We start from the raw sequence: 15,450 nt of genomic DNA, 5'->3' as shown, positions 1-15,450 counted from the left end.
ATGGAATATAATTAAAGCATAGTGATTAATCACAAAAACAATATGTAATTATCTATGTGTTTTCCGATGGTCTTAGGCGACCCCTGTGAAAGGGTTGTTCAACCCCCAAAGGGGTCGCGACCCACAGGTTGAGAACCGCTGCTCTAAGGACACCAGTCGTACTGGATTAGTGCCCACCCACATGACCTGTTTTTACCATGTCTCCGAATACAGTCACACTCTGAGGTACTAGGAGCTAGGACTACAACATATGAATTTGGGGGTACATAGTTCAGCTATAACATATCTCTACAAAGTAATTATTGGTATTTTAAATATTCACTTTCATACATTATGAAAGCATATTTGATTATAATGTGAATATTGATTCTTAGGTAAATACATTATTTCAAACTTTTTGATTTCTTAAAATGTTGTTATTTCTCTCTTTTGATTTTTCCAACTACATTTTCTCATGTCCTAGCAGATGGAATATATTTAGTTTTGTGTTTGCAAGTTTATTTTTCTTAATTTGAAATACGATTTTCTTATTCTTAATTTTATGGGGACTTTTAAGCATTGGTCATTTTTCTTTACATGTTATTTGTGAATTGCTACCATATAACCACACATCATACCAGGAAATATATAAAAGATATTTATTAATGATAAGAAGTCATTTGAGATGACTAAGGCAACACCTTATGTGTTAAAGAATACTATAAAATTGCAGGAGAATTTTTAATTTCTTTTTTAGTAAATATAATGTTACTAAACATTGACAAAAGAAAGAATTTTAAAGTTGCATTCAGCCACCTGCTGGTAAAAAGGTCAATCTATGGACAATAGCTGCTGTTGGCAAGAGCAATAATTTTTTGCTGTATATTGCCTAAGGACACACAGAGGAAACAATTTTATTTTACCTCCAGCAAAAAAGAAATTTATGCATTGATCTTTGCTTTCATCAAGCCTCCAGGGTTACTGGTTGCTAACAACTAGAATGCCCTACAGGGGATACAAGGGATGAATGTTATTGGTCACCAAGAGGAGCGAGATACTGCTTTATAGAATCAAGTAGGATATGGAAAATAAGGAAGGAAAAAATGTGATAAATAGAGCAGAAACATTCTTTTCTAACTCAAATGTCATATAATCTAAAAGGATTAAGTATAGACAAAAATTACAAGTATAAAAATATTGAAAACAGCAGAAATGTGAAAACTTACAGACCTTCTGAACCCGTGGCATTTATCACCTCCAAAAATACATATATTCTGTCTTATATGGTAATTATTTGCTTATTTCTTGTCCTTTGGGTTAAAGTAAGTACTTTTTGGGAATAGGGACTGTATTTTATTCATATTTGTCATCTCTCCAGGGCCAAGCATTTTGCTTAAAGGTTTTAGAGCAGGTGAATATTAAACATTTTTGTACCAAGGTAAGAGCAAGATATGAACTTCAGGAGAAAGTTTAGGTAGGTTATTGCATGAGTCAGAAACAGATTTTCTAATGGGCATATGATTAGGTTTCTGTCTAGAGTTAATCACAATCGAAAGAATGCTGAGAAATGGAGGATGTGGGTTCTAATTCTGATTCTACCACTTAGGTGATAAGACTTTGGATAAATTTCCCAGTAGTTCTTCACAGCCCACCTTTTTTTGTGTACAAATTGAGGGAACCCTGTAATATGTGCTATGGAAATATATGGTTCTTTGGAGGCTGCATTGAAAAACATCACTATTCACACTTTGGTTTTAGGCAACCTCATCATTAATTAAGCAACTCATTTAATCTCATAGCCTTGTCTTTAAAATTAGGTTTAAGCTAGGTTTCTTTGTATTTCATTTCCTTCATCTAATGTTGTTTCATTAATTGATTCAATAATCTCTGATCAGTGTCAGGCTTTCTACTAGATGTATTCTCACAGGTGATTGAATTATACATTTTAAAATGAACTTCTGGCTTAATAATTATGATTTAGAGAATCATATTACTTTACATGAAATAATTGGTAGCTAATTTGAATCAATACTTAAATCAAGACCTTTAATCAATTAATGCAATTAATCAACTAGAGCAGTGTGGAGCCATCTACATTGATAATTTCTATTTAATTTGGCTAATTATAACTTGAACATATCTACAGTTTTATTATATGATAGCTTTGTTCATGAGCACAAAATTTTGTTGTAATTTTTCTTCAGTTGGAAAGAAAACAGAGACTATTTATTGGCAAAATAAATTCACTAATGTTTTCCTAAACATGGAGTTTTGATTATTTCTATTTTATCAGTTTTGAAGATTGTAAAATGTTACTCCAATCTGGAAATAATATAGCTAATCTTGAAATATATCTCATATGAGAGAAGGAACTTTTGGCTGGTGATAACTTCAGGAAGTAGAAATATTGTGTGTATGGAATTTGGGTATGGAACTCACCCTACTACATGGGAGTGCCCAGTAATGGTAGTTACTTTTCTTTATTATAACATGTGAGGTAGGGGTAATAAAAAAAACACCTGACAGCTGAATTCCATTCTGATGGGTGAACTAAACTCACCAGCTCTGTACAACTCCCTGAGGAGCAAAGAAATGGCTATGATTTATAATTGGCCTTTTCAGATCATTTTCATGACTAGGAGTACTCACAGCAAGGCCTACAGTCTTCAGGGTCCAGTCATATAAAAACATGTTCCTTCCTAAGCCCATTTCCATTTTCTCCCAACACCAAAAATAAATAATTAAAGGATTACCTGAATTCTGAATCGAATGTAAAAAGGCTAGTTTAGTAGGGTATAAAACATCTTGTTATTCAAGTTTATATGATATTGCTTTTTATCATTTTAAAGTTTCACTTGTTTAAAATCTGTCCAACTACAGCTATAATGGTATTGTAGTGTTATTTTCATGCTGTTTTTATATTCTGATTATACCTGTCATTTTAGATAGAATTTTTAAAATTCCAGAAAAGGAATAAAGTCTTTATTTTAAAGTATGTATGTAAAAAAGAAAACAATATATGACTATTTTAAAAAGAAATTACTTAAGTTCTAAATATGCTTGTCTGGTATCCTATTAAAAGTAAAATTTTTCAATGAAAAAATAGACTTTTATACTAACAAGTTGTATAATTTTAGTCAATTTATTTAACTTTGCTGACTTTTAATTTTATCAATAAAATGAGGAAACCAGTGTGATATCACATTTACCTTTAAGATATCGTGATTATTTTTTTTAATGACTCAGTGGTGAGCAAATAACTAAAAGTATGTTTCAGCACCAAATAACTTTCCTGGGCTTTTTAAAGAAAGGTAGTTATATGAGTCCTCTTTTGTATATCTGAATATATTTTGTAATCTCAGGGCATATTTAGTAACTTTCTCTTTTCTGCAACTCGGAACTGCATAGCTGGGGTGTCTCTGAAGCTGATCAACTATAATTTTATATTCTGGTTCTGAAACATAAAGATAAATTAAAAATTGCCAGAGAAATAATCAAATGAATAACAGTAAAACAAAGAACTGAGTGAATGAGGAAGGAATAAAGGAACGGAGGGAGAAATGAAAACATGAAGAGAGGATGAAAAGAAAGGAAGGATGGAGAGAGGAAGAAAGGTATAATTCTTCCAATCTAGGAGTTCATAATCAAATTAGAGACATAAATACATAAGTAATGCTCATAGTAAATAGGCTTTGTAAGTGATATAATAAAAGCAATCCCTGCAAAGAAAGAATAAGAAGTATTCATTTGTTTGGAGAATTCCATGAATACATTGCAGAATAATACGTGAGGTGAGGGACATATCAAGCAGTGGGGAGATCTTTAGCAAAGTTATAGAAGTATATGATGAGCACAAGCCATGCTTAAGGAGCAGCTAGCTGGTGCTTCCTTTGAATGGAAATATAGAGCAAACTGGGATACATATTCGGAGATAACATTGGAAAAGTTGGCTGGGACATGATTGTGGAGGGCTCTAATAGCTCAGTGAAAAATGTAGCATATTCATTTTACACTCATGGGTTTTAAAGGAGTCACTCAGATGAACAAATTTGAGCGTGTAGACGATCACTTTAATGGTATATTTAAGATGCATTTGAAAAGGAGATTAAAGACAAGGAGTCCCATGCAGAGGCTATTGCTCTAGTCCAGGCAACACATAACTGTTATTCCTTGCCATGGTTTGAGTATTGGCTCCATCCCAAATGCTCTTAATGCAAGCCCCACTGAAGCTGCTCTGTCTTCTCACATAAGGAATGAGAGCAGTGGGCCTCTTCCAGATTTTCAACAGAATGTAATTATTTCTGCCCTGTCCTAAATGTAATGGGTCATTGTCATTCTCAGGCCCTTTCAAGTTTTTCAACACCCTGTGGTTACTCGGGCTGTTATTTAGTCCTGATTCTCTCATACACAAGTGCTTTGAGTTCCTCTGTTATTTTCTAAAGTATTAATATTTGATGGGAGCCCCACTTAATATTCCCAATCCATTAATTTCTGTTGTGTTCCACCTGCTTCAGATTCCCAGGACCTTGCTCCACTTTTGGAATGCTAGCTTGCCACTCAGTATCTGTAATATCTCTACCTATATCCTAATGAAAGTTATAAATATTCTCTAAAAAAGAAACAAACATCATGTGATGAGCCATATAATATTTGAAGATATTTAAGAAAGACTAAATATCAGGAATTCTTATGGCTAAGAAGTATTTCCTTGTGATATTTCTTAATTCTGGATAGGTTTCTGCAGGTTTCTAATCTGCAGGTTTAGAGAATCTTCTAGTCATAATAATGGTATAAGTGTCTTACCAGTGACCGCTCTTCTGGAGAAAAGAAGGGCTCATTGGTTTGGACCGGCAGCAGACAGTCTGTTCTATTCTCTCTGGGCTTGAATAGAAATGAAATGTTATCTATATCAGAATGAGATACTGTTATTAATACATTCAAGAGTCTGGGAAGAACAAACTTTGAGAATACTTCTTGATTGAAGCAGAAATTTCAGGAATAATAAAGGATATAAAAATGAATCTAACACCTGAAACCAATACAAAATAATACTGAAAATAAACTACAAAAATTTAAAAAAAATTTAAATGAATCTAAGACTCACTAAAGCTGTTGAAAAAGATTATGTTATATGACTACATCTAAATTAATAAATGTCTAAGTGGTAATACATATTATCTGTAAATTTAAAAATAACGGCTGTCTTAGATGTTGGAAAAAATGATATAGGAAATATTTGAAAGTTGTTTGTAAACTACAAAAATTATTCATTTTTTAATAATTATTAGTGTTATGGTCATCAATTATTACATTCCTTGGTTTAACTTTTCTTGATGCCAAGTATAAACATAATTATAAAAAGTAACCCAGGTTAACAGCTTTAAGAATAAAAAAACCATGAATTTCCAAGTTAGGTTTGGTGTTATCCTACTGTAAGTAAATCAGCCACTCTAATGTCAAAGAACAATGACTTATTTTTAAGTGGGATATGGAATTAGGAACTTAAAAAGTTTCATAGCTTTTTTCAAGTCAAGATAAAATGTTTGAGATTGTAGCCGAATGATGATGAAAATTGAGTATCACAGTTTAGAGCTTCTTTAGTTTCTTCATGGACTATGCCTAATTATTATCATGACAAATATTCTTTAAAAAGCTTACAATGGGCTCAGAGAAGAGACTTGCCCAAGATTACATAGTGGGAGAGTAGTTACACATTTATATCCTTCAGCTTCATAGTCCATGGTCATCATGATATACTGCTTCTTATCATTAAAATCAGATGACTATATGATGGTTTTCATCGATACTGCTGGTTAAAGAATATCCCTTTATATCATGAGGGCAGAACGTATTTTTCTGACACAGAACAGAATGAGTGGCCTACATTCAGGTTTGCATTCAGATGTTCATAACAAAAAATCTGACAAAACTATCTAAATAAATACAGAATTTTTTTTTCACAAACAAGGAATCTAATCAGTAGCCCTAGCTGGTACTACTCCCTGTTTTTAGAGCTTGTCTTCCAGCTCCCTGTTCTGCTCCAATTCCAAAGAAAAGTCAAGAGGGAAAGGCAAATGGCTACACCAGATGAGTCAGCTCACTGTACTCCAAAAACCCCATGCCTGCTTGTATCTCAGAGGCCAGACTCAAGGCAAATGATCACCCTGGTTACAAGGGATTCTGGAAAATGAAGTTTTGCTTTGTTGTTGTTAGACAACCAAAGTAAATCTGGATTCTTTCAGTAAAGAACGAAAGGGGAGAAAGAGTATTGGTCGGCATTCAGCAGCAACTGTGACAAATAAATAAATGTAATAGACTCTGATTACCAACATGAAAGACCAAGAACCCATTCATAAGCCCCAAATAACTAAATGTTGGGATACTTGTTTCTATAACATGAGTGAGCAATATTTCTTGACTGATTAGAATGGATATTTTTCGAGGGGATGTCAAAGATAACTTACAAATTTTCCAGGTTTTAGTTGGATGTTGAACCTGTTAAATAATGCAGGAAATATAGGCAATACAAAAACAGCTAGCTTTGGGTGAAAGAGAATCAATTGGGTTTTGGCCACATTGAATTTGATGTACCTGCAAAATAACATATGAGAGATGTGCTGTTAGAATCTGGAAGTACAGGTCTGAAGCTTAGGAGAGAGGTGAGGGCCAAAGATAAGGATTTAATAGTCCTTATATGGTAGTTAAAATGGATAGATAATGGATTAGATCACCCGTGGGGAATATGTATAGTGAAAAGAAAAGAGGGCTAACGATTGAAATTATTGGAAAATATAATTTAAAATCAAGTTAGAGAAAGCAAAGACAGCAATGGAGATTTAAAAAGGATAGGTGGGGAGACAGGAGGAGCTATGAATGACATTATCTGAGAAGGCATTATGAAGAAGTTTCAGGAAGAGAGAGGACTTCAACAACATTAGATGTAATAGCAAAATCAGGAAAGAAGAAAACTGAAAAGACATGACTGGCTGGTAAATTAGGATATTATTGGTGGTTTTTGTTTGTTTTTGAGAACAGTTGCAGTAAATGGTAGAAATGAGTGGGTGAGAAGTTATGGATTCTGAGGAGGAAAGTGGCAAATGCACTTGTTAAAGGCAAAAGTGTGAGCTCTGCATCTTCCTGAGATCTTGAGCCTGGGATTTCGTTGCAAAACTGGCATTCCCATCTCTGAAAATCATGAGAAATCAAGGGAAATAAAGGATGCCATTTCTCAAGGAGCAACTTATTAATAACAGGCATAGAGTTCCCATTGTGCTAACCTTTGGGAAAGTCATAATTGACTACTACCAAGAATTCTTTCTCTACACATTCTTCAGGAAAAGTAACTAACCTTATAACTTTCCTTCAGACCAAGAGACAAAAGTATCGGCCTCTAGGCTAATGGCTACCCTTTCTACAATTGCGGGTTTGTTACCTTACACTGTTCCTGCTGTTCCATCTTTCACAAGATTTACTGAGGACGAATTTACAGTTCTGATATGTTGTTGTCTTTACTCATTGTGTTCTCAGGAGTCTGAGTCCTACAAACAATGTGTGTGTATTCCTAAGCCCCACATCTCGTGGTGTGCACCAACTCTGTGTATAGTGACCACATGTAACTTGAAATCAGCTGTGATGGGAGTATTTATTCCTCAGAAATCAACAATCAGAACTTTTCCCCCTTGGATAGATGGTTGTTAAACATATACTAGTATACCCCTGCCTATACTCCCCATGGAGAATGAAAGAATTAGGTGACTAAACTATTCAGTTATGATCACAGTATTATATACTCTGATAAGATACTTTATACTGGAGATTATATCTCCCAGATAAAACAAGCATTCCATTCATTTTTATTCATACAGTGTTCATTGAGTTCCTACTAAGTGCCAGGCACTGATCTAGACAATGGGAATACTAGGGAGCTTATAATCTAGCAGGATAGGTGGATAGAAGATAGGTAGGTGGATGAATAGATAGGTAGGTAGATATAGATATATAGATAAATAAATAGGTATAGATAGATAGATAGATAGATAGATAGATAGATAGATAGATAGATGAGAGACAAAGACAGATATATGATAGAACTATCAGAAAGGTATGACTAAAGTAGTTTAGGAACACTCAAGGCAGTAATTCTCTTTGAAGGAATTAAGACTTTTCTAGCTGGGATTTCACTTGAAGAAAATTATTTATAAGGCTACACCTTAAGTTAACCCTCATTTTACTGTGCCTTTCCTGTCTTCACCCTCTTTATCACACAGTGCCCTCTTTAGGAGTCCTATCTAAACAAAATTATCTCTGACAAACAGGTTTTGCTCAGTGCAGCATTTACTGATAAGGCACTGATAAGAGACTTGGCTAGGACAGAGAAAAAATCACCTGGAAGTAACTCCTCAGAGAGAGTATCTACAGTGGTGGTATTATCAAAAGACAACAGCTACGCTCTTTGAATTATGATATGAAATAAAAATAGGATATCAAGAAAGAGAACATTTTCTTGCTCACATGAGTCTTTCATTGGCTACAGTGCCAAGACTCCATCTACTCTGTTCTTATCTCCTCTATATCCCCCCCACTCCCCCACACTGATATCAAAGGTCTGCCCACAACTTCAGCCTCTCCTTTCTCTCCCAAATATTGTGTTTGCTCTAATTTTCCTCATATTCTGATCTATTCAACGTGTTTTCTCCCCGAATATATCAATAGTCCTACAAGGACATCTCCATGACATAAAACTTTTTTCTTCAAACTTGGGCTTTCTTATTGCCCAGTATTTTGCAACTCATCAATTCTTGGACTAGAGTTTTAGACAACAGATTGCCATTTTCTGGTGAGATTTATTAAATTGAAGATTAGCAATGCTTAAGGGAGCTCTTATAATTCCGCCCACATGTTTTGTTTGAGAAGTTCATGTACAAAGCTCAAACAACCTGAGTTCCTCAGATGCTGTAGAGAAATCACTGGGAAATTACCTAATTAAAAATGTCAAGTGAGTATACTGGAGAAAGTAACAGTTTTATTTTAGAAATTTGAATATACTTTTTTTCTCCAGAATATTATTCCAACATTTTATTCAAACTTTTCTTTCAAAAGGGCTTTGCAGATAGGCTGTTACTTTTCACTAATCTTAGGTAAATAGGGAGAACATTAACTTTTCCCGGCCACTTAGAAACTCCTTAGCGTCTGGAACATCCTGAACAATAATAATTTCCTGTAAAATTTTCTAGTTCATGATCTGCTTAATAGTAATGGACAAAGCATCAAATGTTGTCGGGAAGAGCTTCCTCACTCTCTTACAAGATCTTAATGATCTCCAGTCAGAGCACAGTTTTCAGCTGGGATTGTGTAATCCTATGCAAAAAAACTTGTTTTTTTCCTTTAAGGAGAATGATGAACATATCATTTATTGTTCATCTGTCAGCTCTAAACTAATACATGCTAAGTCTTCATTGTTTATAGTGCCAGACAACACCAACTCTTTCCTAACTAAATAAATGAACTTATTCACATTTATAACTCTTTACCTTGGTATAATAATAATTTAGCTGCTTCTATCTCACTATGAAAATATATAACTTTTGTTTATTATACAGTAAGACAAGCAAAACTACATTTAGTTAAAGCAAAAGAAATGAACCATCTTAGAAGTAAACAGTGTTAGGTCATCATTACTTTGTTCTGGGCTTTTTGTGAATTGTATATATGGAGATGTTATACTCTAAACATATTTAAGATAAGTTCTGAAGTTTTATTTATAAAAATATTTTTCTTATCATTTCTTACTTTCCAAATTTCTCATTCTGTTGCTCATGTGTGTATTTGTAACAGAAACCTGAGCTGTGCTCCAAAGGGAAGCATGCTTGGCTGCTTAGAAGCGCTCAGAGAGAGGTACTTGGCTCAGGCCTTGAGCAGACAGCAGAGTCACCATCACGCGAGAGATTTTTGCCTCGTTTGTGTTTTTCCTTTATGTGGATTTTTCCACTCAGTCTTTTATTTAATGACCTACATTTTAGGCACTGCTATGTGCTAAGCACACGGTTGGGTATGCTGAGTCTTATTTCTCTTACTCCTCACAATAATCGTTAAAATGGGATTTATTCTTATCTTACTGGTGCGAAAGCTAAACATGAGTTTAAATTAAATTAAATACCTGATTCTTATTCAGGTATTTAAATTATTCAGGTAATTAAATTAAATTAAATACCTGATTCTTATTCAGGTGCTAAAAGAACTACAAAGATAAGGAAGATATTGTCCTGACCTTTAAGAACCTTTATTCTAATAGAGAGTTAGAAAATTATACATGAACACACACACCTATACACACACACCACCTATAACAAGAGGTATTGTGTGACGAATTATATAAAAGGCATAAAACTATAGTACATAGAATCATATCTTTCCTTAAATTTTGCACATCCAAAAGTTTAGCTCAGCAAAGTAGATTAACTGAGAGGTCTTAGCCAGAGATATGTGCAATGTACACCATGTGTATTTAAAAAACACACAAATTCTTTTTTTTTCCTTTATTAATTAAGGTATTACATGTGTGTCCTTATCCCCCCACCCCCACCCCCACACACTCATGCCCTCATTCCCCTGGTGTCTGTGTCCATTGGTTAGGCTTATATGCATGCTTACAAGTCCTTTGGTTGATCTCTCTCCCTTCCCCCACCCTCCCCTACCTTCCCTCTGAGGCCAGCCTGTATGCACCCATGGATCATAGCAGCAGGTTCAAAAGTCATGACTGCCTAAAAAGACTAAGGCTAAAGTATGCATAGTCAGATCCTAATGACTGAACTTCAGAAGTCAAGTAAGCAGTTAGGACGTAGAACAAATCAGAAAAGTGCCAGTTGGGAGACACGGGAGCACAGGTTTCCAGGCGGTTTTGGATCTCAGGATAAAGCAGCAGAGAGAAAAATGAAAAACCGAGCAGCTGTGTCAGCCAAGAAGCGTCATATATTTCCTGCTGAGGTAGAACTCCTCATGGTGCAGGTGGGAATGGAGTAATTCCCTATAAGGTGGTGGGATATGGATGAACCTGGCCAGATGGGGAAGGTGAAGCCTGAGTACATACTAGGAATTAGTGGGAAAGTTTGGTTTCATGATTAAAATGAGCCTTATAAAAATATTTTCTGAAACAAAACTATTGGATATATGTAGAAATAGTTGTATTTTTATTGTAGCTTAGAGCAGCCGTAAAGTAATATATTTATTGTTGGGTATTTCTAACTAATATCTCCTTTGATAAAGACATTCCTAGAATTGATACTAAGCCAGTGTTCAAGTTACTATCTAATCATCAGCATCATCATTATCATCATCATTTGTTATGTGTGAAGCACTTGTTGTGTGTCAGCTATTTTTCTAAGTGCTTTGCATACATCATCTTATTTAATCCTTGCAGCAAGCCTAGGAGATGGGTATGGTTGTTATTCACTTTATAACAGATGAAAAATGGAATCATGGAAATAATTATCCCAATATCACATACCTAATCATTTGTGTAGCCAGGATTCAGACCATTCATTGATTCAGTCTCATCCCAGAGCAATTGCTCATAGTGATTATAATATTACCCTTACCACCTCCTACAGTTAAACTTTAGGATTTTTCATTTGAACTTAGATGATATTATAATCCCATGAACAAAAGAAAAAGAAAAAATATAATACCAAACCTACTGCAAAGAAAAAATTGTAATACCAAAACTGCTTATCTAGCCAATGCTAGAATATCTTAAAAGCTATTTTAATATCAGACAGCTTCTCTTTTTGTTATCAATAACAAGAATAAGAACAATAAAGCCCCCCAAACACAGAACAGTATCCATTGAACAGTTTAATAGTTTTGAAATTTTTCTTAAAACGTTCATTTATCATATAAATGAAATATCCAAAAATATATAAATAAAATGAAGTATTTCCATTTATGTCTCAACTTGAGATCAAATTTACTGCTAATATATTTGATGAAACAAATACATACAGTGTCTGTGTGTGTTTGTGTGTGTGTGTGAGTGTGTGCGCTAAGATAGTTAATGTTGACCTACCCATTGAAATGCTATTCTAGGCAATGGCTTACTATGGCTGAGGACATTTTCATTTAAAGTAAAATTTTTCAATATTTAAATTTTTTAAGGCTTTGTGAACACTTTCTATGGTTAGAAAAATCTCTTTTGCAAAATTGACAGATACAGATATTTCAGTATATGTTTGAAGTACACATAATTAAAGAAAAATCTATTAGCAGATATGCTCTTAACCCAGTAATAGCCATCAGGACAGTAATAATACTGGCTGAATTTTTTTACATTATGTCAGATACCAGACATGTATTACATTTGACCCTGAACAACAATGATTCGAACTGTTCAGGTCCACTTATATGTGGATTTTTTCAACAAATACAGTAAATGTATTTTTTCTTTCTTTCTTAATAACAGTCTATTTTCTCTAGCTTACTTTATTGTAAAAATACAGTATATAATACATTTAACATACAAAATATGTATTGATTGACTGTTTATGTAATCAATAAGGCTTCCAGTAAACAGTAGGCTATTAGTAGTTAAGTTTTGAAGGAGTCAAAGTTATATGATGATTTTCAGTTGCTTGGGAGTCAACTCTTCTAACCTCCGTGTTGTTCAAGGATAGACTGTATTTCTAATTTTCAAAACAACCCTGAAAAAAAATATATTATCCCTATCTATATATATAAAAGCTAAGCAACCGGCCAACCGGCCAGTAGGTATGACACGCACTGACCACCAGGGTTCAGACGCTGAATGCAGGAGCCCCTGAGCTGCGGTGACTTGGCAGCTGCGGTTCTCAGGTGACACACCCCAGAACTAGAGAGGAGGGAGCCTGATTCCAGAGTGCCACCCTCTTGCAATCTGGGACCCCTCAGGGGATGTCAGAGAGCCAGTTTCAGCCCAATCCCTGCAGGCCAGGCTGAGGGACCCCACCTGTCGGAGAGAACTGCTCACTCCGCAGATACCCTTTGAGCTGCAGCGCTGCCCCAGGTGCGACCGGCTGGGGAGGCACCGCGGGAGGTTGGCTCCAGAGTGTGTCCAGCCCATCTCACCCAGTCCTGCTCCGCTGGCCACCTTCTAATTAATTTCCTTTCAATGTGCATGAATCTGCACCAGGGAACTAGTTACTTTAAACAGAGTTTTAAAGGTTAAAGTATTTGCTCAATTTTACCCAGTTAGTAAGAGGTTGTCCTTACTCCAGGTTGTCCAGACTCCAGAATCTACTATTTTTTTTATATCCCAATGTCATTAACATAAAGCATTTATGATGGCTTTTCATTTACCAGAATGTTTGAACACCCAGAACACCCTGCACCCTGGCTGTGCCACATAACTGATTATTTCATTCCAGGAAGTTTGAACTATTGTAAATAATAATGACTTTTTTCTAGTATTTCTAGGATTCATCAAAATTCCAGTAATCTTTCAAACATTAAACTTTCTCTTTTCTCTTGGCTTTTCTAGAAAAAGTTAGTGTTTTAATCATTAGGTTTTGTACTGTCTCTAGGTTTTCACTGAAGCATAATGGATTAAAGAGAAAATGGGTTTCAATAAGTCACAGTGGCAACTTTATTATACCTTTTTTTTCAAATTTTATTCAGAAATAAAAATATTCTATTTTCTAATATGAAGCCAAATGTTTATTTCCCAGATTTTACCTAAATGTCCTTCCCTGAGGCCATTGCTGTGGTGAAACTATTTTAACGGCCTTTATTGGGGTGTGGTGAAAATGCTCTAATTGCCTGTGCTGAAAAACAAAGGTTTCACGCAAATTGAATTTTTCTTTTAGGATAATTGCCATTCACTTTTGTTTTTATATGCAACTGAGTGGGGGTTTTGCAGTATCCTCTGTGGACAATAAAGTGCTGAAATAGGAGAAGCTAATAATTGCTCTGTATGGTAATACTGACAACTTCTGCGTATTTGTCAATCTGTGTTAACAGTATCGATCAGGATGGGATCCTCATAGAGGGGCAGATAATATTTCCACTAAATCTTCGGACAGTGATGTAAGTGATATATCTGCGGTTTCCAGGACTAGTAGTGCTTCTCGTTTCAGCAGCACAAGCTACATGTCCGTCCAATCAGAACGGCCCAGAGGAAGCAAGAAAATCAGGTGAGTAAAGGGACTTTCGCAGGAAAGCTTCTCAATGTGTATGACAAGGTCTTTATGTTTCTTTGGATAAACGTAAAATCCTCTGTTCTAAAGGCTAATGTGTGCCATTTGGCAATAAGAACTTCTGTACGTATTATTTTTTTATATTTTTCTCTGCCTTTCAAACTTCTTGCACAGGCAAGGTTCATAGAACGTACAACACCTTTCTTACTAGATTACTTGAAATAATATCCTTAGTTGTTTTTTAATGTTTTCTATTTTAAAAAAGTAATTCTATTACACATTTATTGAGGTTAAAGTGACGGTTTTGTGAAAATTTGAATATTTTAATGTTCTAAGAAATGTGAAAAATAGTATTTGGAGGGTTTTTTCCCCTAGATGAGTATATTTCAGGGATTCAGAAAAATATTACTTTTTTAGTAGGATACGCCTTATCCTCCTGAAACTTATAAATGCATGGGAAAAGTCTTCAGCCTCTCAAAATTTATAAATGCAATATTTATGTTTGTATATGCATACCGATAGAGTTTATGGGCACCTGAGCTAAATTATTTTTACTCCTATGTATATAAAAAAAAAACTATAATGAGGAGACCACAACTTTTTTCCATACAACTCTGTAGCAGGAAAATAGGATTTTAAAGAACAATTATGATTGTGGTGCTTACATAGGCGCTTCTCTGGTATACTGGAAAAAAAAGTTTCAACATTTAAAAGATGTCATTGTTATTTATGTTTTCATAGTGTTCATTTCCTTTCTGTTTAATTTTGTATGCATTTTTTCTTACTTTTTCTTTCCTTTTTTGTGTTTATTTGCATGCCTTCCTTCAATTTGTGTTGCTTTCAAAGGCCAAAGGGAGTAGAAGAGGGAGGGAAAGAAGGGGATAAGCATGAAGAGATAGTTCATGAGGTAAAGGAAGAAAGAATTAATGAGCATGTGAAAGGGAACGAGATTACAAAAACGTCTAATCATGAGAAAACCAGAGAATCAGGAGACAAGGAAAAAACACAAGATATACATGAGCAAGGGAAAGAAAAAGAACAGTGGAATAAAGAGGATTTGCAGAGGCGATTCTCACAAGATGACGACAGGTAAAATACACTCATTTTTGTAGACATTTCCCATTAGTAATGTAGTCCTTTTTTCTGCCTATGAAAACTATTTTGCCCTTTACGTGTGGTTTATTTTCTTGCATTTTATCTATTTATATTCTAATACAACTAATTAAGATGTTGGTAAAAATATTATCAAATAGATTTCTTAAATAGTCTTTAATTTGTATCCACTAGTTCTGAGAGTCTGGTTCATTGG

General features: G+C 34.7%; 1 protein-coding gene across 1 annotated transcript in view; it reads left to right on the top strand.

Moving 5' to 3' along the window:
• Positions 1-15,450, top strand: part of RIMS2 (regulating synaptic membrane exocytosis 2) — a 234,954-nt gene that overhangs the window by 140,201 nt on the left and 79,303 nt on the right. Inside the window, exon 20 of the mRNA XM_023757794.1 lies at positions 13,966-14,138. Coding sequence (XP_023613562.1) covers positions 13,966-14,138 — 173 coding nt within the window. The remainder of the gene's footprint in view (positions 1-13,965; positions 14,139-15,450) is intronic.

Source organism: Myotis lucifugus, unplaced genomic scaffold, assembly GCF_000147115.1.
Source record: "Myotis lucifugus unplaced genomic scaffold, Myoluc2.0 scaffold_114, whole genome shotgun sequence".
NCBI lineage: Eukaryota > Metazoa > Chordata > Mammalia > Chiroptera > Vespertilionidae > Myotis > Myotis lucifugus.
The sequence above is the reverse complement of the archived record's forward strand: the minus strand, read 5'-3'. Positions and strand labels throughout refer to the sequence as shown.